Source organism: Pituophis catenifer, unplaced genomic scaffold (assembly GCF_029215685.1).
Source record: "Pituophis catenifer annectens isolate HBS135680 unplaced genomic scaffold, rPitCat1.0.hap2 SCAF_18, whole genome shotgun sequence".
Classification (NCBI taxonomy): Eukaryota; Metazoa; Chordata; class Lepidosauria; order Squamata; family Colubridae; genus Pituophis; species Pituophis catenifer.
In genome coordinates this window covers 5803272-5828465 of record NW_027256898.1, presented here as the reverse complement: position 1 = coordinate 5828465, position 25194 = coordinate 5803272, and the positions used below count along the sequence as shown (strand labels likewise).

Sequence of the window (25194 nt, the reverse complement as noted above, 5' to 3'; positions counted from 1 at the left end):
TTGTACATAAACACACCCCACGAGGCAAAAGCTGAATTCTTTCATTTTTGCTGGCTGTCCCGCATGTTTGGGTGTCTGGAAAGGAAGACCGATAAAATATTCGCTCTCCCTCACCCCTCGCCACCCCGCCGAAATTATTTTTCCCGGGGCCTTCGACAGCCCCTGAACGAAAAAACACATTCCATCGGCCAGTTGGAAAGGAAAAGGCCTCCTACGGACAGCGGCGGCTTCGTAAGCCCCCCACCCACCCTGGAAGTTCATCCCTGCTCCATGAATCCCTCTCCCCCTTTTGATGGATACCACTCTTGCAAATATCGAAGGAGGAGGGGAAAGAAAAAAGAAAAAAGAACCTTAAGGAATTTTATTATTTTATTTTTTGAAAAAAAGCGGTTGCATAGAAACCGAGCAAAATATTTCTTCGCAAACCGGAGGGGGGATTTGCAAAGAACAAGAGCCCGGCGCCTCTCAAGTTTTCTTGCAAAAACTGTAAAATATATATATATATATTTCTTATCCAGCTCGCTCGCTTCCTCATTTGGGGAAGACGAAAACTGGGTTGGCCCGTTGCTTAACACAGATTGCAGAAGACGCCCGAGGTGAGGGAGTTCGCTTGGCTGCCAACCGTATTTTTTTTTGGGGGGGGGGGTTTGCAAGCCGCGATGAATACGCTCGGCCTGGTGGGAGAAACAGCCAGACAAGGCCCTAGTTTCCTTCGCTTGTCGGTCTTTTAACATCCTGACTTTGTCCCATGAAGTACAGGTAATCCTCGACTTACGACAGCGAGGAAGGCCGAAAATTTCAGTTCTTAAGCGAGACCTTTTGTTCAGGGAGTTTTTGCCCCATTTTGCAACCCTATTTTTTGGCCCAGTTGTTAAGGGAATCACTGCAGGCGTTATGCTACTAACCCGGTTGTTAAGTGAATCTGGCTTCCCCGTTGACTTTGCTTGTCAGGGGGTCGGAAAAAAGAGGATCGCAGGGTCGTTGCAAGCGTCATAACCAGAGGTAGCATTCAGCCGGTTCAGATCGGTTCGCCCGAACCGGTTGCGGAAATCACAGGTGGGCCTACCCAGCTGTCCCGGCTCTATGCCATACTATTTAGGTATATTTTGGAGGCCAGGCGAATGCGCGGAAGGCACGCGTGCCAGCAAAGCACATGCATAGAAGGCCGGGCGCCTATGCGTGGAGCGTGCACGCTCACATTTGCGAACCGGTAGGGAAGGTTAGTGACTACCACCCCTGGTCATAACTATGAATCAGGTGCCAAGCATCTGAATTTTGATCACCCTACCAAGGGGCTACTGCAATGGTCGTAAGTGTGAAAAACGGCCATAAATCGTAACTTGGAACGGTCGCTAAATGAAACTGTTGTAAGTCGAGAACCACCTGCAGAAACAATCCAACCTCGGCATGGGAGTGTCAGCTTTCAACAAACTTCCATCCCTTTCTTTTTTTCTTTCTTTCTCCAAATGTGCAAATCCATATTTTCATCCTTTAGTCATCGGAAACTGCCCCGTCCCTCCTCGTCTTCCAGCAATCCAGCACCAGAGAATATCATTATTTTTTTTTTTTGGAATGGAAAATGTGTCGCTCAAGATTCATAAACCGTTTGCGAGATTGACAGCCACAGACTTGTTCTATTAATACATTTTTATTTTCGTTCTCTTTCGCTTTCATCGGGGTCCTAATCATCTACAATCCACAAAGGGGGGGGGGAGGGAAACCAGTGAGAGGTTTTTTTTTTCTTTTAAAAATAAAAATTGTACAAGCCAGACACACCAACAATGTGCACCAAAGGAAGGAAGGGGAAATGAAATATTCAAGATAATAAAAACCAAAAAAAAAGAAAGAAACCACATATGTGCCTGAATTTCTGGTGTGTGTGGGAAACGGGGACCAAGGACAATTAAAAATGCTTGGCTCTGCACACATTAAAATCCTTTTATGTGCAATTTTTTTTAAAGTGTTCCACTTGAAAAAAGAAGTTTTGGTTTTATTTTTCAATTTAAAAAAATAATAATAATAATAATAACAAGAGACACGAAGAAAGATCGCCTCCCAAAAAAACTAACTTTGGCACCAAGTTGTGTGCTTAAAACAAAAAAAAAAAAATAAACCTCTTAACCTATTTGTCTCTTCTTCATTTAAAACAAACTTAACTCCAATTTTTCTACAGCAGCATGACTTAAAAACATCAACAAAAAAATAACAACAACAACAATCCAGCCTTTTAACATTCAAAACAATGCAAAATGTATACATACACACACATACACACTCGGTATCTATATATATTAACATTTCCCCCTCCGTATAGAGACGCCCCCTGTACCAACACACATCGAACAAAAAGAACACACCTGTTAGAGGTTATTGGGTGGGAGGGACAAGAAAAAAACACAAAAGGTTTTTCCCCACCTCCATTTAAGGTTAATAAAATATGTGCAAATCAAAATCCCTTGGAAGGCAGTATCGAAAATAAAGGGTTTTTTTTTTTGTTCCCCCTGCTGGTTGGATCATCAAGGATATTTGCCAGTCTCGATTATCACATTTGGGGGGGGGGGGGGAATCCTACGATGCCCAACCAGCCCAGGAAGTGGAGGGAGGGATTTAGGATTGAGCCCCCCCCCCCCGCCCGAGAACCGGATTCTGGGTCAGCCAGCTGAATTTGAGCCTGACTAAGTGGATCGCAAACAAGGAATCCATGATGGAACTTGGCTAGCCAGCTTAACTACCTTTCCCACAATTTCAAGACCCTCTTTTCCCTACTATTGGGAGTCTGAGGTTTCTGGCACCCCAAATTCCTAACTGGCTGCGTGGGGGGGGGGAATCCACATGGTGCCCATTCCTCCATCCCATGGCAAGGACGAATGAAGAAAAATGATTCTTTCTTGCTACGGGGCCGGATTAGGGCATCCCTCTCCCTTCCCTCCACCCCCCTCAAATGATCTTTACACCCCCAATTTTCATTTCAAGTATTTTCTCCAGCAAAAAGACGGGGAGGTGAGCTATGCAGCAGTGAGGCCCGGCCGATTTGGTGGGCACCAAGGCACGGTGGTGAAGGCAGGGGAAAAATATGTGGAGGCGGTAGCTCGCTTCATTCCTCAAGGCCACCAATCCAATCCATCCCTTTCCCGCATCCAAAAGTTGGGCCACGTCGTCCGATGCTTGCACCCGGTGCCATCTCCCAACACGGATGAGCCAGCCACGCGCAGAGGCGTCCCCCCGCTTGACAAAACTCCACAGGACCGGCCCACCTTTTCGTGGTTGACGGACGAGCGGGAAACTCAAACGTGGACGCAAGAAACTAGATTTTTTCCTGGAAAAATAATCCCACAGAAGGGGGGTTGATCTTGTAAAAGGAGCTTTTCCACTTGCGGCATGGCCCAGGGATGGGACGTGGAACAGATTTCTTTCAAAACACGCAAGAAAGGACGACACCTCCCCACCCCGTCCCCCAAGTTTTTGACTCAGTGAATCCAACACAATTCATTCCTAGCAAAAGTCTGTCCTTCCGGTGTTCCAAGAGGGGTCATTGGTAAAGAAGGTAATTTTTGAGAGATTTGGGTAAAGGCAGCGTCGAGATCTCACTCAGCCGGTTCTTGCCCAAAGCGAGGCGCACCGAACGCCGGCACAGGTCCATCAGCGGTAAAGGTTCGGCTAAAAGGGAAACAGATCGAAAATTAGCATCGTTTGCAGACCTGAAATGAAGAACAGTCCAAATTCAACCGGCAGTTTGACGTGCACAGACACGTCGAGCTCTTTCAGTGAGCCCAGCTGTATCCTGGATGTAATAAAAACGGACAGCCTTGGAGCAAAATGGCTTTGCTCGTTTTAAGACGACGATCGACCGCAGAGGCCGAATTCTTCATTTAAATTTGCTGGAATGAGACTTGGCTTCGATCTAAGGCCCGCGTTTCTCAATCTCGGCACCTTTTAAGATGTCTGGACTTCAACTCCCAGAATTCCCCAGCCAGCAATGCAGAATTCTGGGAGTTGAAGTCCTCACCCTCTTGGAAAGGGAATTCTGGGAATTGAAGTCCAGGCGTTTTTAAAAGGTGCTGCGATTGAGAAACGCTGACGTTAGTTAGTACAACATCAAATTTCCAATTAAGAATTCCTTTTGAGAAATGCATATTTGTTTTTTTCTTAAATTACCCCAAATCCCTCGTCTGCTAGACCCAGAAAACTTCTAGGTTGCCACAGGAGGAATCGGTCACCCCCCCCCACTCCCCCGGCTTGGGCGTCTCCTCACAAATCCCCGACTTTCAAAGCAAGCTAAGATGATATTTTTATATATATATATATATGAAGTAAGCTCTATCTGGCAAGTAAAGTTTTGTCTACAACACCGAGTTGGAAATTTAGCGGAGTCAAGAAGGGAAAAAAAAACACAGTTGCATGGTAGCAGAAGCCAATTTTGACCTTCCCATTCCTGAGAAAAATTTCATCCTGTTGACTAAATTTGCCTCACTCATCCCACTTAAAAGCAGCACCTGCAAGAACACGTCACAAATATCGGCAATTAAACCTCTTTTTTTTTTTGCAGTGACTTATTTCTCCCAGCTGCCGTTTCCTCCTCAGGCAGATTTTTCCAAAGTTGGCTGCCAACGCCGAAGGCCTCAATCACGCACGGAAGAGCACCAGGTGCACACATTTTCGTGGGTGTCAGAATCGGGGGCCCCTCCCCCCACATGGATGGCAAGCGGGGCCGAAAACTGTACCGCCAAACCTCCCGGATTCAGAAATTCTGGATTAAAGGAATTGGGGAAAACCCGTTGGAGAATATTTCTCTTAACTTTTCTTGCCTGAAATTCCGTCGTTGTTTGGAAATCATCACTTAGCGACCACAATGGAACCCAAAGTTTGCTGGATGTGCTAAGGCAAGGCTGGTCGTTGAGTTTTGCTGCGTTTTATAACTTTTTGGGCCACGCTTAACGGAATCACTGCACTGCAGTTGTTAAGCGAATTGAATCATGCGGCCATTAAGCGAATCTGGCTTTAATTCTGGTCAGTAGCCGGGTGGGAAGGTTGCAAATATTGATTATAATAACAGTCACAGAGTTGGAAGGGACCTTGGAGGTCATCTAGTCCAACCCCCTGCTCATGCAGGAGACCTATACTCCTGGGATTCTAACCGCCGACCTTTCTGATTGACAAGCTCAGCGTCTTAGCCACTGAGCCACCTAGCCAGCCAGGATTACGTCACCCCAGAGATGGCGCAACTGCCTTAAATACATGCCAGTGGCCAAAAATGCCTACATGTGGATCACGTGACTGTGGGGAAATGCTGCAACGGTCATTAAGTGCGAAAACCGGTCCTAAGTTACTTTTTTTCAGTGCCATTGTACCTTCGAACAGTCACTAAACGAATGTAAGTCGAGACGATTTGTTTGCGCAGGAGCCGATCTGAATATATAGAGTTGCCAGCGCTGAACAGGGGATTGCTATGTTATAAAACGAGGACGCGGACAACTGGTCCAAGCTTGAGACCGAACCTCCAAGAGGGGAAAACCAAGTTACTAGATCTCAAGGCGAGTTGGAAGAAAACCGATCCTGGCACTTGCTCCCTCCTTGGGCAAGTGTCTTATTCGCCCAAGGTGAGCAGATCAGCAGGCTGTTCTGAATTAACCAGGAAATGCAATGCTACCGGGGGCATTACCTTCGCTACCGGTTCGCGAATGTGATCGCGCAGGGCCTCCCGCGCATGCGCTGAACGTCAAAAACGGGACGTTATTACCAGTGGTGGGTTGCCCTCGGTTCAGACCGGTTCGCAAGAACTGGTAGTAAAACCGGCGGGAGGCTCCGCCCACTGACCCGGATGTCATCACAGGTGATCTGTGAATGCGCGGGCGCGATGCGAACCGGTAGTAAAGATAAGTAGAACCCACCCCTGGTTATTACATCCGGGCGTGTGGGTAGAGCTTCCTGCAGCCGCCGCTACAGATTCGTCCGAACCGGATAGAACTGTCCGTATACCACCACTAAATGCTACCCTACCAATAAATAAATAAATAAATAAACCAACCAACAGCATTTATTATGGCTTGGAAGGTCTGCAAAACCTCCTCCCATCCATCCATCCATCCATCAATTCCTTGATTGGCTTTTAAGAACCGGGCGATTTCTTGATTTGCCTTTAAAAGGCAAACCGATTAATCCGAAATTGAAGGACAGATTCCTTGATTTGCCTTTTAAGAAACCGGCCTTGCAAAAGCTCGCCCGTGTGGTGGATGCAAATCCCAAGGTACAACCTGGTGGTGAAATTCTATTTTTTTAAACGACTGGTTCTCTGGGCGTGGCGTGGCTTTGGTGGGCGTGGCAGGGGAAGGATACAGCAAAATCCCCATTCCCACCCCACTCCAAGGGAAGGATACTGAAAAATCCCAGTTCCCAACCCCACTCCAGGGGAAGGATACCGCAAAATCCCCATTCCCACCCCACTCCAGGGGAAGGATATTGCAAAATCCCCATTCCCATCCCACTCCAGGGGAAGGATACTGCAAAATCTCCATTCCCACCTCATTCCAGGGGAAGGATATTGCAAAATCTCCATTCCCGCCCCACTCTGGGGCCAGCCAGAGGTGGCACTCAAAATTTCTGCTACCGGTTCTCCAGAACCTGCCCCCCGACCAACCAAGATTGTGCCACCCCACCAGGAATCGGAGGAGAGACAGATGCCAAAAATAAAAAAAAAAACCCAACAAAAAATAGGCAGATTTTGGAGAATTATGACTCAGCAAGTGGTCTTAAAACTCGTTTGTCATTAATGGGAATTTTAACTGTCTGCTTCCAGATAAGCCAACACCGGCTGCTGCATTTTTTAAAAACTGTGTCTTCATTTTAAAAAAAAAACAAAAAAACAACACAGATGGCAGGATTTTAGAAAAAAGTGCATTTCTTTGTGTAACCGCTTCTCGGCAAAACCGGCTTCTCTTCTCTCCTGAAAATGGGGAAGCCCTGGTTTGCAAGGAACACCCCCCCCCACTCCGAAAGCAGCAAGAAAATCAAGCCAGCATCGATTTCCCACATAATCTGTGAGTTTCAGCGGGTAGAGAGATGAGCTTCAAAGAGCAAATTGTGTAGAAATCAGCACAGAAATCAGTTCGTTTCCCCAGAAGTCACACAAGGTGCCCATCGCACCCGGTGTGTGACAGGATGCGAGATTGGCGGCAAACCAATCAAATCAATAAATGATGGTTGAAAGGGAGCACATGTAGTCCTTGATTTACACCAGTTCATTTAGAGACCGCTTGAAGTGACTTATGACTGTTTTCCCCGCTTAACACTGCTGCAGCGTTCCCGCAGTCACGTGATCAAAACTCAAGAGGCGTGGCAATTTATGGCGGTTGCAAACGGATCAACCGCCGTCCCGCAATCCCCTTCTACCACAGCCAAGTCAATGGGGAAGCCGGATTCCCCCTTAACAACCACGTTCCTCACTTAACAACCAGGGCGAGAAGGGTCATTCAAATGGGGGGGGGGGCAAAGCTCACTCAACCACTGCCTCGCACAGCAACCGAAATTTTGGACTCAAATCGTGGTCGTTACCTGTAGCAAGGAACGAGAACTCATGCAGAGAAGCAACAGGCGGCCTCCTTTGGGGGGTGGGGGGGGAAAGGTTAAAAGGGGGGTAAAAAAATAACGAATGGATTTTTAATTATCCTCAACAACAGAGGCCAACTTTGAAGGACATTCCTAAGAAGGTTGACCACTGAAGACCAAGAAAAATAAGAGAGACTTACGGTCGAGGCCATTCAAGTATCGCATCTGGATTTCACAGTGGCCCCACACGGCGCTCACTACGGGGTAGAGTTTTTTCCCTTTCAGCCCCCGAAAGGCCACTCCCATGTACTGTCCGTCCACGATGAAGCTGAGGGTACCGTCGTCCATGTCCAGCACCACCAAGAATGAATCCGGCACGATGAAGGTCTCGTCCGTCTCCAGAAACGTCGGGTAAGTTTTGCTGGCCTGGTTTTTCCCATCGTGGTACAGCCGGTTGCGCCCCAGATCCCATCCCCAGGATTCGAGGTTGTTCCCGATGAGAGTGGTGTAACCCACCGAGTGCAAGGGGGCCTCGGCCGTGGCCACGCCCACCACGGCGTGCGTCCCCCGCTGCCTCATGGCCCAGGTGATCTGCCACACGTGGAGCCCGCGGGTGTACCCCACTTTGCCCCGGATGGCGTCGGTACTCTGGGCCACCGGATGCCGGTGAAATATCAACTTGTTGTCCTCTTTCACGAAGACGTTGAGCGAGCGGTCGTCGTTGTTCCACGAATGGAGCAGCTGGACGTCATAGGAGACAGCCGGCATGTCCAGCAGGAGGTCGAGCCGAGCCGGCTTGTTGTAATCCAGCCCTTGGAGCTCCTGCTTCAGCGGCCGGCAGACTGCATCTCGCATGTCCACCGTTTTGAACCCCCCTGTCACTTTTTGCCCCATGGTTCAAGGCCCACCGCTCGGCGATGGGCATCCGGTGCGTCAGCCCGCCGCTCCGAGACTTCGCGCAGACGTCGCTTACGGCCGTCAGCAGCACCTGATTGGGTGGAAAGGAAAACAAGGGGTGAGTTAAACATTGAAACAGGTGGCTTTGCGAGGGCAGCGGTTTGGGCGTGGCGGAACCTCTGGGGACAGCGAAGAAAGACAGATGTTTATCCCACCACCACCACCACCACCAGCGATCCTGGGATGAAAAGGAGAAGACAACAGGCCTTAACAGAACGGAACATCTGGCCCCGGCATCTATCGGAAGCCTCCAGATGTTCTGAGGTTGAATGCCTTTCATGCCACGTTCCGAAGTTCCAGGTTCTGCGTTCATCAACGCTGGGAAGAGGAAGGGGGAAAAAGAGAGGTTGCTCTGGACTACGAGCCCCATCATCCCTTTCCAGGAGGACGCAGAAGTAATGGCTTTCAACTGGGGGAAGTGGGGGGGACATCTGAACTAAAGTACCTCCCCTCCCACGATTTCGCCTGGAGGTGATGGTTTGATCTCCCCACGCCATCGTGAGAGGTTTTGATTTCATTTATGCAGACCTCTCCTGGCTCTAACCAAGATGCACTCTGCACATGCTTCAAGTACTTCAAGATATTTTAGACCTTTCTACTGACGAGAGGCAAGCATCTATTTGTACCACTTTATAAAGCCTTGGTAAGGCCACACTTAGAAAGCTGCATCCAGTTTTGGTCGCCATATTATAAAAAAGATGCGGAGACTCTAGAAAGAGTGCAGAGAAGAGCAACTAAGGTGATTAGGAGACTGGAGGCTAAAACATATGAAGAACGGTTGCAGGGTATGTCTAGTTTAATGAAAATAATAATAATAATAATAATAATAATAATAATAATAATAATAATAATAATAATAATAATAATAATAATTTTATTTCTATACCGCCCTTCTCCCAAAGGTCTCAGGGCGGTGTACAGCCTATTTAAAAACACAGAACAAAATTTAAAATCATTAAATAATTAGGCTCCAATTAAAATCCCAGAAATTTAAAATAAAATTTTAAAATAAAAAGAAGGACTAGGGGTGACATGATAGCAGTCTTCCAATATTTGAGGGACTGTCACAGAGAGGAGGGGATCCACCTATTCTCCAAAGCACTTGAAGGCAGGACAAGAAGCAACGGATGGAAACTAACCAAGGAGAGAAGCAACTTAGAACTAAGGAGAAATTTCCACAAAACGATCCCACCACCAATCCCAAACACGGGGATCATTGAGGAAAGATCCACCTTTCCAGCAGGGGAAAATCTGCCAGTCCCTTTTTTTAAAAAAATGGAAATGGTGGGAAGTCGCTTTCTAAGAAACATGTTTTAAAAGACGAACTGCCCCACTGAAGTCCTGCCAGCCGCAGACTGGTTAGTCATGGAAAGGAAAGGGGAAAAAAAAAAAAAAAGAGAAGAGAAAAAAAACAGGGTGTGAATCAGGTTTTGTGTAAAAGCTTACACAACACGCACAGATGTGTATATATAAGAACCTAAGGCTGGAAAAAGTGCGCCGTGGGAGCAAACGGACAATGGGTAATTTAATCTCATGCGACGGCATATCAAATATAAATATTTCGGGATCACGCATTTTCCCCTTCAGTTATAGTTTATAGCTTTTTAAAAGGGCAGGATTGGATTAATCTACCCAGCGTCGTGCCTTCCAGGCATGCGCCCGGCCTCGAAAACGTGGCTAAATAGGATGGCATTACAGTTGCCGCTACCAGTTTGACCGAATCGATACAAACCGGCTGAATACTAACTCCGAGATGCACCCTTAAAATAATAATATTAATCCTACCGGACATAGGATGGCTTGGATTATGATGATACAGCTAGTCCTCGACTTATAACGATCCATTTAGCAACCGTTCAGAGTTACAGCGGCCCTGAAAAAAGTGAGTTACGACCCTTTTTCACACTTAAGACCGTTGCGGCCTTCTCCATAGTCACGTGATCAAAATAAGAAAAATCTGGCAATTGACTCGTATTTATGACAGTTGCAATGTCCCGGGGTAACGTGATCTCCTTTTACGACCAGCATAGTCAATGGAGAAGCTGGATTCAACTTAACAACCAGGTTACTAACTTAACAACGGCGGCGCTTCGTTTAAACCACTGCGTCAAAAAAGGTCGTAAAACGGGGCAACGCTCGCTTCACCGCCGTTCTCGCTTAGCGAGGGAAATTTTGCCCTCGATGGCGGTCGTAAGTCGAGGATTACCTGTACTGCTTTTTTCTACGTTACAAACGGACTTGTACGGACCCGAACTCGGTCCTCCAACTCAGCATTACTTGTCCCAGCTTCTTCTAACCTAGCAGTTCGAAAGCACGTAAAAAATGCAAGTAGAAAAATAGGGACCCCCTTTGGTGGGAAGGGAACAGCGTTCCGTGGGCCTTTGGCATTGAGTCATGCCGGCCACATGACCACGGAGACGTCTTCGGACAGCGCTGGCTCTTTGGCTTTGAAATGGAGAGGAGCACCGCCCCCTAGAGTCGGGAACGACTAGCACGTATGTGCGAGGAGAACCTTTACCTTTACCTTATAAATATAATATCATATATAGTGCAAAATACATTAACAATCAAAACCCCTTGGGAGCAAGGAAACTTTTTGGGGTGAAAACGCACACGCAACCTGATGTTCAAAACCCCGAAAACTAAGTCACGCAAAAGCAAACTTTTGTTTTTCAAAGTCCCAAGAAAGAGGGAAAAAAATCTTTTCTACTCTAGTGATCGAAAGGCAAATTTTGGGGCAGCCAAATTCAAATTTCGAGGCTCCCCTTCCCGGCACTCCAAAAGATTACGCCAAGTTTTTTTTTTGCTGCCGTTTTTTTCCCCCCCAGGAGACACACTTTCTACATGCAGGGAAGACGGGCTGAGACACGCGAGAAACGCTGCAGGCTGAGACAAAATCTGGTTGAGGAAGGAAAAACGCCACTGACTCTTCCTCTATTCAGAACATGCTGTTCTTTGGAAAAATAGAAAAAAAAAAAAAAGAAGACCAAAACGGGTCAGGAAAATCTGCCCTGGGTTTATTACATAACTAACCGTTTTGCAAGCTGCGTTTCCGCTAACGAAGATGCCCGAGTTGTTGTTTCAGAGGGAACAGATATGCAATTTCTCCCTTGATGCTGGCTTCTCTCATAATCTGGTTTCCTCGCAGCTAGCTCGAACGAAAGGAAACGAGGACTGGCTTTTGGCTCCCTGAGATAGCCGAGCCTTGCGCTTAAAACACTCTCGGCCACCAAGAGGCTCTAAAACCACAGTTACTACAAATCCCATCATCACCAGCATTCACCAATAGCTGTGGCTTGGTGAATCCAGAGCTCTGCTCCTCATTCTTGTGGCGGGGAGTTCCACAGGCCCAACTAGGCAAGGTGGTTTTCGGTGGCTGGGAAAAAGCCAAAGCAGGAGAGGGTTAACGGCCGTTGAATCAGGGTGACTCACTGGCTGGCGATTTAATTCCCTGTGCAAAGCTTTGGGAAGAGGCTTCAGATCTCGTTCTCACACTCCGACGTGCCCAAGCCGCTTCCTCCCCAGCCGTAAAAACAGATCCAAATAATTATAACAGGCCAGCAAAACAAACAAACCCCAATAATCTTATGTTTTTAGGATGAATTGGCAATGCCTTCCTCGAAAGAGCGGGGGCCTTTGGAGGCAGCCCAGAGTGGGGGGGAAACAGGGGGCCATGCCCATCAGGTGGGCATGCCAAACTCACCTGCAAGACCAAACCCATTGGAAGACCCAGAATGCAAGGCAGCTTTGAAACAGGTAGTCCTCAACTTACGACCACAACAGAGCCCCAACATCTGTGTTGCTAAGCGAGACAGTGGTCCGGTGAATATTGTAAGATGTTACTACCGTGTTTCCCCGAAAATAAGACCCAACCGGAAAATAAGCCCTAGCATGATTTTTCAGGATGCCCGTAATATAAGCCCTACCCCCAAAATAAGACCCAGTTAAGATTGTCAGCCAGATGGATGCATTTAGTACCGTATTTCCCCCCAAAATAAGACCCAACCAGAAAATAAGCCCTAGCATGATTTTTCAGGATGCTCGTAATATAAGCCTTACCCCCCAAAATAAGCCTCAGTTAAGATTGTCAGCCAGATGGATGCATTTAGTACCGTATTTTCCCCAAAATAAGACCGAACCAGAAAATAAGCCCTAGCATGATTTTTCAGGATGCTCGTAATATAAGCCCTACCCCCAAAATAAGCCCCAGTTAAGATTGTCAGCCAGATGGGTGCATTTAGTACCGTATTTCCCCCCCAAAAAATAAGACCTAACCAGAATATAAGACCTAATGCATCTTTTGGAGCAAAAAAATTAATATAAGACCTGGTCTTATTTTTTGGGGAAACACAGTAATTGAAAAACTGAAGTGGATCACTTAACAAACATGGCAGGAAAAGTCGAAAGGAGGAGAAAAACTCACTTAACAAATTTCTCACGAGCAACATATACCTATTGGGCTCAATTGTGGTGGTAAGTCGAGAACTACCTATATTTTTAATCACAAGTTCAAACAGATATGTATGTCAGGTGGACGGCCCCTATATATGTCACCTCCCGCCTTTCCTTTTGCTAATTTATTTCCAAATATTGTCATTTTTCATTCTTTGCATCCATGTCTCCCTTCTCCTGCTTGACGTTCAGGCACCTCAGCTTCCTGGACTGCGCACCCAGGACATTGTCACTGGCCAGATGTTGCACTACAAGTCCCAGGAGCCCCTGCCAGGAGCAAAGAATGCTGGGAAACGTAGGCCAGACCCTTCTAAAGCCACCAACCCCTTCCCTTCTTTCTAAATTTCAGATAAATCTCTGCTAATGTTAACTTTCCCCCGAATGGATCAATTTGCAAAGGAAAAGAATTACACCCCCGTTTCTAATCCCAGGGTATAACCAGCACCCCAAAACCAGCTTTTAAACCTCGAGGGGAAATAATTGACTAAGAAATAGACCAAGAAGTTCCCTAGCCACAAAGCATAATCCTAGGCCAGCTAGGGAATTCTGGGAGTTGAAGTCCACGCTTCTTCAAGTTGCAAAATGGAGAAACATGGCTTAAATCGGCTGGCTAGGGAATTCTGGGAATTGAAGTCCACGCTTCTTCAAGTTGCAAAATGGAGAAACATGGCTTAAATCGGCTGGCTAGGGAATTCTGGGAGTTGAAGTCCAGGCCTCTTCAAGTTGCAAAATGGAGAAACATGGCTTAAAGCTGGTTATGAGTTGTGGACTTCAACTCCCAGAATTCCTGCTGGCTCAGGAATTCTGGGAGTTGAAGTCCGCAAGTCCTAAAGGCGCCAGCATTCTCCATCATCTTTGGCTTAAAGGCCTAAAGTTCTCTCCCCCACTTTTAAAACTAGAAACATGGGAGGTTGAGCAGGATAATGTCCTAATATTACCTCTCATTCCCCATTTTTTCATTATGCAGAAATGTAGTTGGCCTCCTTAGATAATTAATGGGATGCTAGTCCCATATTAAGGCTCAACTCCCAAACACATGATCAGGATTGCCATCAATAATGATTATTTCTAATATCTGCCTCTCATTTCTCAAGCCTGACCACAGGGTTTCCCGGCTCATTCCCACACACGGAATGCACCTTCTCGTGGCTGGGCTCGCTCGCCGACATCCTGGAAGCCGTGGGAAACTATGGCGCGCTACCCGTTTGCCGAGCCACACAAATAAGCATGCGAAGGCCACAATAACACCAGCCATTTGCCTATCAAATGCTCTGCAGCCCACTGCATCCCTTAAAACTATGTTCCAAGGATAGGCGTGGATGCGTGGTCAAACCTGATTTGGCAGGGGATGATGGGCAATGTGTTGTTTTCTTGCCTGGGCCCAAAGCGCATGGTTTTCCTGAATAAGGTTGTAAAAATTCTATGCATGTAACCAGTCCTGCCTTGTTTAGTGTGTGCCCCCCCACATGTTTTTCCCGAAAATAAGACCCGGTCTTATATTTTTGGGGGTGACAAAATAAGCACTAGGACTTATTTTTGGTGTAAGGCTTAATTTTGGGGGAAACACGATAGATAGGTAAAGGTTCCCCCTCGCACATCTGTGCTAGTTGTTCCTGACTCTAGGGGGCGATGCTCATCTCCGTTTCAAAGCCGAAGAGCCAGCGCTGTCCGAAGACGCCTCCGTGGTCATGTGGCCGGCATGACTCAACGCCAAAGGCGCACGGAACGCTGTTCCCTTCCCACCAAAGGGGGTCCCTATTTTTTCTACTTGCATTTTTTACCTGCTTTCGAACTTCTAGGTTGACAGAAGCCGGGACAAGTCACAGGAGCTCACTCGGTTATGCAGCACTCGGGACTCGAACTGCTGAATTGCGGACCTTTTGATCGACAAGATTACCCACTGAGCCACCGCGTCCCTTCTGGTAGGAAGATAAATAGATAGATAGATAGATAGATAGATAGATAGATAGATGGGTGGGCGGATGGATATAGACAGATAGACAGACAGACAGACAGACAGACAGATAAATAGATAGATAGGATGTATTCTTTCAATACAGTAATATATATATATGAGAAAAAGAAAGACGGTATAAAAAATAAACATATATTTATATGTTCTGCCTTCCTTTCTCGAGAATATTTTTCCTCCATCTTCTTTGGTCTTTTTAAATCTCCAAATCATCATTTCAATCTACTCTCTTCTTTCAACTTAAACCATTGTGTCCCCCGCCCCCACTTTAAACTCAAAGCTGAACCTTGTGGCACCTTAACCACAAGAGTTCAGTTACATAATTAAAAAAAAAAAAAAGTGTTTGCACATCAAAAGCTTAACCCGTTTAGTAGCATTTTTAAAAAGGCACCAGTTATATCACCTCCGCCAACATGAGTTGGCAAAAAAAGGAAGATAAAACTTCCTAGATTTGAGTTTTCCTACATATCAAGTTAATAATAATAATAATAATAATAGGATGCAGGAGAAAATTTGGACTTAAATCAAACGCATCTCAGTCTTCCAACCCTCCAAGCAATGATTTGGGGATGAAACGGATTATAGAAGCATCCTGGTTTAATTTCCACCTGCATCAAACCGAGTTCGGGCTTTTGATCCAAGCAAGCCAACTCTCTGAGCACAGTTGCGTCCTCCTAAACGTTGAAATGTTAACCACTGAAAGCAAATGCCTCTCCTGTCTGGCTATGTAGGTCAAAATGAAGTTTCTAGTCCTCAGTATATCTCTTATGGAATTCCCCAATTCACCCACCCCCGGAGTGTTTTAAGTTATAACTGCCTTCTAACAAACTGCCAAAAGACTTGGAAGTTGTGTGGATGAGAACAAGCATCTCCTAAGATATTTTACACTTTCTCGCAGAGGTAGTATTCGGCAAACTGGTAGTAATAAAATGCAAACCCACTGCTGCTTTCTCAGGCATTTCAAAAACAAATGGATGCAAATTTTTAAGTGAGATAGACTACTCCGGGAGAGGAGGGTTGTCATCCCAACAAGCAATTCAAAATTCTCTCTTTTATTTTATTTTTTTGGCTCGTTTCTGGAAACAACCAATGCCAGTACTTGCTTCCATTTGTCTCATGTGTCCAGCACCTGAAAGCAGAACAAGAAACAATGGATGGAAACTAAGCAAGGAGAGAACCAACCTAGAACTAAGGAGAAACTTCCTTGCAGTGAGAACAATTAACCAGTGGAACTACATGCCACCAGAAATTTGTGGGAGCTCCATCACCGGAAGCTTTTAAGAAGAGATTGGAGAACCGTTTATCCAGAATGGTATATGGCAATGATGAACCCTTTTCGCTGTCGTGTGCCAAAAGCAGGGGGTGTGCAGGGGGGGGTCGTGCATGTGTGTGCCCACACCCATGATTCAATGCCCCCCAAGCCCCACCCCCCTGTGCATGTGCACGCAACCCCTCCCCCCCTGCTTCCCCCACTTTTGGCACACGACGGCAAAAAGGTGACCGATGGGCCCAGTAGCTCATTTTTCGCCCTCCCCAGGCTCTGGAGGCTTTTTTGGAGCCTGGGGAGGACAAAAACAGCCTTCCCCACCGCCCTGGAGGCCGGAAACAGCCAATTTCCCAACTTCTGGTGGGCTCGGAAGGCCCAAAAATCAGTTGGCTGGTGCGCTGGAGCTGACCAAGGGCAACGCTTACATGCCCGGGTGGGTCGCCATCACGGATATATGGTTTCCTGCTTGAGCAGGGGGTTGGACTAGCTGACCTTCAAAGCCCCTTTAAATTCTATCATACTGTCAAAATTTCTACAATTTATTCCCTGCTTCCTACTGTTAAGCCCAGGATGGTCTTTGTGTGATGCTCAAAAGGTGGGGGAACCATCATATATCCCCAGGCAGGCTGGATTTTGTTTGCCAATGCAGGAAGATCGATCACCATTATCTCCATCGTTTGTTTTGTTTTTCAATTGAAGTGGCTAGTCCTTAAGTGACTGCAAAAGGGAAGAGATTTTGCAAAAAATTAAAAATCTGGAGGAACTTCCCGTGTAGGGTGGAGCTCAATTTCTCCGCCTCCGCAAAGCCCCATTCACAAAAAAAAAAGAGGAAGCGGAAAACTGTTTTAAGGAAAAACAGATTTTTAACCAGGGTTGTTTATTTTATTTTATTTATTTATTTTTTTGTTTTAAATCATGGCTCAAGTTTTAAAACTTTTAAAGCAGGACACCCTGCCAAGGTGCCTAGGAAATTCCTGCCTCCCATGAGATAACAATCTTATGTTAATCGAGCCTTGCTCAACCCAGTGATTTCCAAAGGCCGCCTTCCTACATTCATGTTTATATTCTGACTGATTCATAATCTAAACTAAAGGAATGGAATCCCCAATTGATTTTAAAGAGAAGAATCATTTTGCATGCAAAACGAATTCAAGAGACGGACTATAAATTCAATTATTGTTGGAAAATAACACACAACAGAGGAAGGCTCAGTATGGCTAAAAGCTTTCCACAAACCTAGGTTTTATCCTAGTTTAATGGTTATCCTTTCCTCCACCCCTTTTTGTGAATAGATTCACAATTTTTTACCTTCAACCACGTTTTACTAAAATCAGCTAGGATCGTCCCAGAAATGCCTCGCCACTTTTCTTACCTAACAAAAAACTCCCAGCATCCTTTATGCTTTTCAAGGCATGTTGGGAAGTGTAGTCCAGGAACATCTGGCTAAGGTTGGATTTATTTATTTATTTAATCAAATTTCTATACCGCCCTACTCCCGAAGGACTCAGGGCGGTGAACAGCCAAGATAAAATACAGATAATACAAATATTAAAAATCCCTTAAAATTATTAAATATTTTGGATTTTATACTTTTGGAGCCACAGCTTGCTTCTTATCTCTCCTCCCCACCCCCCAAACCACCATTCCTAGCTTTTGATCCTCAACATTTCAGGCTCGGTTACCATGTTCACATATTCTCATTTAAATCAGGTTGGTTATGAAAAGGGCTTGGCCTTCCCAGCTAAATGGAAATATTTGATTCTGAGTTTCCTTTGTGGCAGGTGACCAAAATCTGTTTGGGGGAAAAAGGCCTGGGGCAGGGTGCAAATTATTCAGCAAAACTTCCGGCTGGCTGCCAGACAAGAGTTTGAAACCTCAAACCGACTACGCCAAATTATGCCACCTTCCAAAGCAAAAAAAAAAAAAAAAAAAAACCCTAAAAGAAAACAGAACAAAATGCGCTCACGTGCTATCAAAAAGATAATAATTGCATAACGATGTTTTGCTGTCGTACCACAACTTAACAGCAAACAGTTGTGAAACTAAGGAGACAATAGAATTGGGAAAGGAGAGAACGACCTCTGAAATAGCCAAATTAAATCAAGATCAATATTGGGATGGAGTGAATTGGCTTGAAGGGAAGACTCTCTCTCACTCCCCCCCCCTCCTTTCCCTGCCTCCCAAATTTCAATTTTTAAAAAAGAACTTTCTGCTGAAATTCCACCGGGTTGAACCTCAAGGGGCCTGCATTATTAGTCCTCCAAATTTTTTTTTAAAAAAATATCCAATTCTTCCCAAGGAAAGCTGCAATCAAGGGCAAACACTGTAATAAAAACATCGTGCCGGTTTGCCAGATTGCAAGATATCCCTTTAAAAAAAAAAAAAAACAGCAGTTGACTAACTTTAACAAATGCCTGGCTTAAAAGTTGCACCAACTGGCAAATTACGGGCAGGTTTCCTAACCTTGGCAACTCAAGAGGCGTGTGGATTACAACTCCCAGAATAAAAATAACACAATAAAATATTCCAATATTTAGAATAGAATATTTTGCTGGCTGGATGCTAAGGTGAAATTTCTCTTAAGTCAGACAGAGCAGAGCAGAGCAGAGCAGAGCAGAGCAGAGCAGAGCAGAGCAGAGCAGAGCAGAGCAGAGAAGAGAAGAGAAGAGTAGAAGAGTAAAGTAGAGTAGAGTAGAGTAGAGTAGAGTAGAGTAGAGTAGAGTAGAGTAGAGGAGGAGAGGAGAATAGAATAGTAGAGTAGAGTAGAGTAGAGTAGAGTAGAGTAGAGTAGAGTAGAAGAGTAGAGTAGAGTAGAGTAGAGTAGAGTAGAATAGAGGAGGAGAATAGAATAGAATAGAATAGAATAGAATAGAATAGAATAGAATAGAATAGAATAGAATAGAACCTCTTAAAAACTTCCAGTGTTTTTAATCCCCAGAGGGATTCTGGGAGTTGTAGTTCACACGCCTTCGAGTTTGCCAAGGTTCGGAAACCTGGCATTACCCAATGCAATTTAGGCCAAAACAATGCATTTTCCCTCCGCTTTACTTTACAAACTGTTTAATGACACCGATATTATTTGTGATTTTCTAGACCTGTTTATTGCAACAAACAAACAAACAAACAAAAAAATCCATCCATTGCATTTACCCCCTTCGGTCCCCCCAAAATGCAGGCCCCAGAAGATAACCTAGGAAAGTCCACACAGGCTCTTTAAACTAGGATTTTGCCCACCCCAAACCAGAATGCGGTCCACACGGGGTTTGCCAATGTGGATTTGCAGGATATTTTCTCGGCCTATCCTCTCGCAACAAACTTCACATTTTAATCCATGTTTCGGTTCTGAAAGGAGAACATCGAGAACCTGACCGGCCACATTCCACCTGCCCTGGTGCTGCAGGACTCCAACCCCCATCATTCCCTGCCATCCAATGTCCTCAGTTTCCCTACCCTCAGTTCTTTCAGCCCAAGGATCAAATCCACCCTTCATTTCCCCACTTGCAAAACAGGGAACAGAACAGGGACTCCTACAGAGAGGCGACTCTCCCCACAACATTGCACTGGTTTGGCCCTCAGCGAATGGGACTGCAGGATATCATGGCTTGTTTAGCTGTCTTTGTAAACCATGGTTTAGCATGCAGCGGGGATTAACTTAATTCAGTTAACTTAAACTAAAATGTTTTTTTTTTCTTTGCTGTGTGCTATGAAGAGGGCAGTTTTTCCATCTGTAGGAAACGTGTCGTAGAGGAGGGTCCCACTGGCTGGGAATGATGGAAATTGTAGTAAACAAGAGGCTCAAGAAGCAAAAAAAGACAGGCTTGTAAGTTTCGTAACTCAAAAGGAAAAACCACTTGTGTCAATCCCACCCATCCTATAAAAATATATAAGAAATTAGAAATATTAGAAAATCAAATGCAAGCTTTAAAACAGAAGTCGGGTTCAGCCAGCACGGAAAACCATGGTTTATTCTGAACATGGCTTGTTGGGAGAAGCAGAACTGGCTAGATTTAAACCTACCCACCCCACACACAAGGTTGCTGAATAAGCCACAATCAGAGGGGCCCACCCATCACACAGCTCATTTTCAACCATCATTTGACCAAGAAGCCGAGACGCCTTCACCCAGCTTTCAATCATGGTTTGCTGAATAAACCATAATGAGTAGGCTCCCAAATGAGCAAGAAGTATCCCATTTCAGGCACAGAGTTGTTTGTTAACTTTGCATTATGAAAACAAAAAATACTTCGCGGCCTACCTTACAGGGTTATTGTACTGGACACAGCAAGCTGCTATAAACCAGCTGGTCGCGGCACGACAAATATGGGTGAGGCTGGTTTAAACTGCTGGCTTGCTACTTCCTATCTTAGTCACCGATGCAGCTCTGGAAAAGCTAATTATTAGCAGTCCTATTTTAAAGGGGTACCAGCTCTATATTAAATATTCTAACCATTAGGCTTTTCAAGATTTTTTTAAAAATGGTTTTAATAGCTTTGAAAAGGCAGCAGATCAGAGAAATTTCCAAATTTTAGGGGGGAAAAATATTCCTTTTTTTTTCCTTTTATTCACAGGGGCTGCTAAACCTAAAGTCCAGAAACACCCCCCCTCTCCAAAATAGGGTCCCGAACACAGGGATTAAGAAGAGTGATGCAAACAAAAAAGCAAGGTTACGCAAACAAGGAACAACTCCATTACTCCCTTAGTAGTCTCACCCAGGAACTCAATCAGAGGCACAACAGGCAGGTTTTAATCTCCCTCCTTCCCTAAATAATGCAAATGAGCTTTTTTCTTTTTGCTCAATGGAATATCAAGACTTTTGGCTGCTTTTAAAAACCTCTGCATGGCCCTAAAAATGCTGATTTAGCTCTTTATCCCCACTCTTTAAAAAAAAGCTTCCAAGCCCCACCCCAGTGCAGATTTATCATCATCATCATCATCATCATCATCATTATTATTTTGGCAGAACTTTTGCAAACGAACCAATCTCCAATGGTGGATTTACCAAGTTTGTTTCTCCTCCGGCTTGCAGTGTGTGTGTGTGTGCGCGTGTATCTCAACACAACAGTTGTGTGAACCCTGGATGGGGGGTTCATTTTGTAAGCCCATCAGACCTCCACCCACTGAGTTTGCAACCCAGCGCCGATGAAAGGTGGTGAAAACCCAGAAAGATGCAGGATTCAAAAGCTAGAGGAGGGGGGGGGGAAAGAATGGACTGCCCTCCGTCTGAAAAGGGTATAAGGGTCTTCCTGCTTAAGCAAGGGGTCAGACTAGATGTCCTCCAAGGTCCCCCTTCCACCTCTTGTTTTCTGATGGGTTTGATTGAACAAGCTCGCCTCCAGAAAGTTGTGAATGCTCCATCCCTGGAGGCTTTCAAAAAGAGCCTGGATAGAAATGGCACAGGGTTCTCCTTGCTTGAGCAAGTGGGGGGGTCAGACTGGATGACCTCCCAAGGTCCCTTCCACCTCTTTCTTTTCTGATGGGTTTGATTGAACAGCTCTCTGCCTCCAGAAAGTTGTGGGTGTGCTCCATCCCACCGGAGGCTTTTATAAGAGCCCGGATAGCTCTTTTGAGATGTTAGATTTTTAATTGCCTATGGGTTTTATAGTTATAGTTATATAGTTTATTATATTTATATACCACCCTCTCTCCCGAGCGACTGGGGCGGTGAACAGCCAGCAAATAAAATACACAGATACAAAATTTAAAACAATATTAAAATCCAATTAAATCAATTTGGCCCATAGTTAAAAGCTCTATATTAAAACCCCTAATTTTTTAAAACAATTCTTTTTAAAAAGAGTAGGTCAGGCCAGCCCGGCTTGATGAAACAAAAACGTCTTTAGGGCAGTTCGGAAAATTGGGATGTTTTAAATTTTGGGCCAAAGTTGTGTCATTCTTTTAACCAATTTTCAATTTTGTATTGGTTTTTTTTTTTTTTGGCTGCGCACCGCCCTGAGTCCGAAAGGAGAAGGGCGGCATACAAAATTTAATAAAATAAATAAATAAATAAATAATAATAATAATAATAGAAATGGCACAGGGCCTAATTTAATTGATAGTTTGAAATTATGGGCCAGATTCTATTTAATCAGTTTGAAATCATTATTTTAACTTTTGTGTACCAATGTTTTTATTTCGGCTGTTCAGCGCCCTGAATCCGAAAGGAGAAGGGCGGTATACAAATTAATTAATGAATTAATTAATGCTTGAGTGTGGGGGTCAGCCTGGATGACCTCCCAAGGTCCCTTCCACCTCTTTATTTTCTAATGGAGAAAAGCCCCCTTTCCCCACAGGCCTACCTTGCAGGGCTGGCAAAATAGCCTCCCTCCCCCACCAACCCCCCCCACCTACCCAAAAAAATCGGCAGGCACGCGCGTTTGCGCTCCCATAGGCAAAAGCCCCCAGCAGAAGCAAGCGCGCAAAGTTAGTCGCGATCCAAAGCCGGGCCAAGAGATCCAGAGGTCCATAGCGGTGGGGAGGGAAAGAAGAGAGATTGCTCATTGTGAATCAATCCTCTCCCCCCCCGCCACTCCTCCTCTTCCTCCTCCAGTCGGGAGCGCCCCTTCCCCAATTGCACCTCCAGCTCACCCACTCGCTTCATCCGGATCAGAGCTTGCAAAACGCGCACCTTCGCCGGGCTGCAACGCCGACCCCCAACCTACCCCTCTCCTTCTCTCCTGGCCAAGATCTGCCACTGGAGCCTCGGTTTTGCAAGAAGAGCCTCCCGACCCCGCAACTCTTTCCTTTAAACTCGCGTTCGGGTTGACCCGGGTCGTGAGAACGCGGCGGGAAAGCAGCAGAATCGATCCCCGCGGTTCGCCCGCAGGCCGGAGTCCGCCGCGGGGGCGCCGAGCGCTCTAATAGCAAGCGCGTCGCCCCATCACATGAGCCGCCGAACCCGCCCAAGCTCCGGCTCCGCTCCTCCTTCTTAAGGGCGACCGGCCGAATAGCTCTTCTGCCATCAAGAAGGAAGAGATGGAAATGGGGGACCTTGGGAGGTCATCCAGTCCAACCCCACCTCCCCTTGCTTAAGCAGGAGACTCTGTGCCATTTCTATCCAGGGTCTCCAGTGATGGAGCACACCCACAACTTCTGGAGGTGAGCTTGTTCAATCAAACCATCAGAAAATAAGAGATGGAAGGGACCTTGGGAGGTCATCCAGTCCAACCCCTTGCTTAAGCAGACCTGGCCTATACCCTTTCAGACAACTGGTTGTCCAGGCTCTTCTTGAAAGCCTCCGGTGGTGGAGCACTTGCAACTTCTGGAGACGAGCTGTTCAATCAAACCATAAGAGATGGAAGGGACCTTGGGAGGTCATCCAGTCCAACCCCCCCCCCTTTTACTCAAACAGTGCCATTTCTGTCCAGGCTCTTCTTATAAAAGCCTCCAGCAGGATGGAGCACACCCACAACTTTCTGGAGGCGAGCTGTTCAATCAAACCCATCGGAAAAGAAAGAGATGGAAGGGACCTTGGGAGGTCATCCAGTCCGACCCCCACTTGCTCAAGCAAGGAGACCCTGTGCCATTTCTATCCAGGCTCTTTTTGAAAGCCTCCAGTGATGGAGCATTCACAACTTTCTGGAGGCAAACTGTTCAATCAAACCCATCAGAAAAGAAAGAGATGGAAGGGGGACCTTGGAGGACATCTAGTCTGATCCCTTGCTGAAGCAGGAAGACCCCTTATACCTTTTTCAGATGGAGGGCAGTCCATTCTTTCCCCCTCCAGCTTTGAATCTGGCATCTTTCTCTTCTTATAAAAGCCTCCAGCAATGGAGCACACCCACAACTTCTGGAGACGAGCTTGTTCAATCAAACCATCAGAAAAGAAGAGATGGAAGGAACCTTCGAGGTCATCCAGTCCAACCCCTTGCTTAAGCAGACCTGGCCTATAACCTTTCAGACAAGTGGCTGTCCAGGCTCTTCTTGAAAGCCTCCGGTGGTGGAGCACTTGCAACTTCTGGCAGACAAGCTGTTCAATCAAACCATCAGAAAAGAAGAGACGGATGGGACCTTGGAGGTCATCCAATCGAACCCCGTGCTCAAGCAGGAGACCCTATCTATACCCTTTCACACAAGTGGATATCCAGGCTCTTCTTAGAAAAGCCTCCAGTGTGATGGGAGCCCTTGCAACTTCTGGCAGACGAGCTGTTCCATCAAACCATCGGAAAATAGAGCTGGAGGGGACCTCGGAGGTCATCCAGTCCAACCCCGCTGCTCAAGCAGGAGACCCTGTACCATTTTTATCCAGGCTTTTCTTAAAAGCCTCCAGTGATGAAATTCCTCCTTAATTCCAGGTTGGTTCTCTCCCTGGTTAGTTTCCACCCTTTTTGCTTCTTGTCTTGCCTTCTGGCTGTTTGGAAAAATAGCTTTGACTCCTCCTTCTTTCTGACAACCCCTCAAATATCAGAACCCGGCTATCGTGTCACCCCCTAATCCTTCTTTTCGTTAAAATAGACACACCCAATTCCTTTGAAATACTAGAAAATATTGTAGATTTTGCTCCCCAAGCTTGTTTCGATGTAGTTTCTGAACGTTTTGTTACCAGTCTAGGTAACGTCATCAGTAGAACTGTCTGATCCTATTCTCCTTAGCTTATAAATGTCTTGAGTGCCAATGCTGTCAATTGGTCAGTTGGTTGGTTGTGCATTGGCAGCTATATTTAAATTACACCCAATTCCTGCCAACTGTTCTTCATAGGTTTTAGCATATATGTGTTCTGCCCCGGCCAAGGACCCCAAAGAAAGAAACACACACGAAGTCTGTACAAACTTTAGTTTACTAAATTAAATCAGTCTTTTTCAAACAAAGGCTGTTAATTAGCTTTCTTAACAGCCTACAAGGATCCAAATAATAAAATAATCGTAATCTTACTAGGGTTGGCAGAATGCCCAGAAGCAATTTGCAGGAAACTGATAAAGAGAACTAAGATCAAGACGTGAAAGAATATGAACGAAGTTGTTCCCTGCAAATTGCTTCAGTTGGCGTTCTTCCTTAAATAGGCTAAGGG

General features: G+C 45.7%; 1 protein-coding gene across 1 annotated transcript; it reads right to left on the bottom strand.

Annotated features, from left to right (window-relative positions):
* Positions 1–1629: 1629 nt before the first annotated feature.
* SPSB1 (splA/ryanodine receptor domain and SOCS box containing 1) lies at positions 1630–23014 on the bottom strand. The gene is made up of 3 exons (XM_070956170.1): positions 22850–23014; positions 7743–8530; positions 1630–3657 (listed from the first exon to the last, which is right to left on the bottom strand). Exons 2-3 carry the CDS (start codon positions 8434–8436, stop codon positions 3530–3532), a joined length of 822 nt encoding a protein of 273 aa, XP_070812271.1. The 5' UTR covers positions 8437–8530; positions 22850–23014; the 3' UTR covers positions 1630–3529.
* Positions 23015–25194: the final 2180 nt, after the last annotated feature.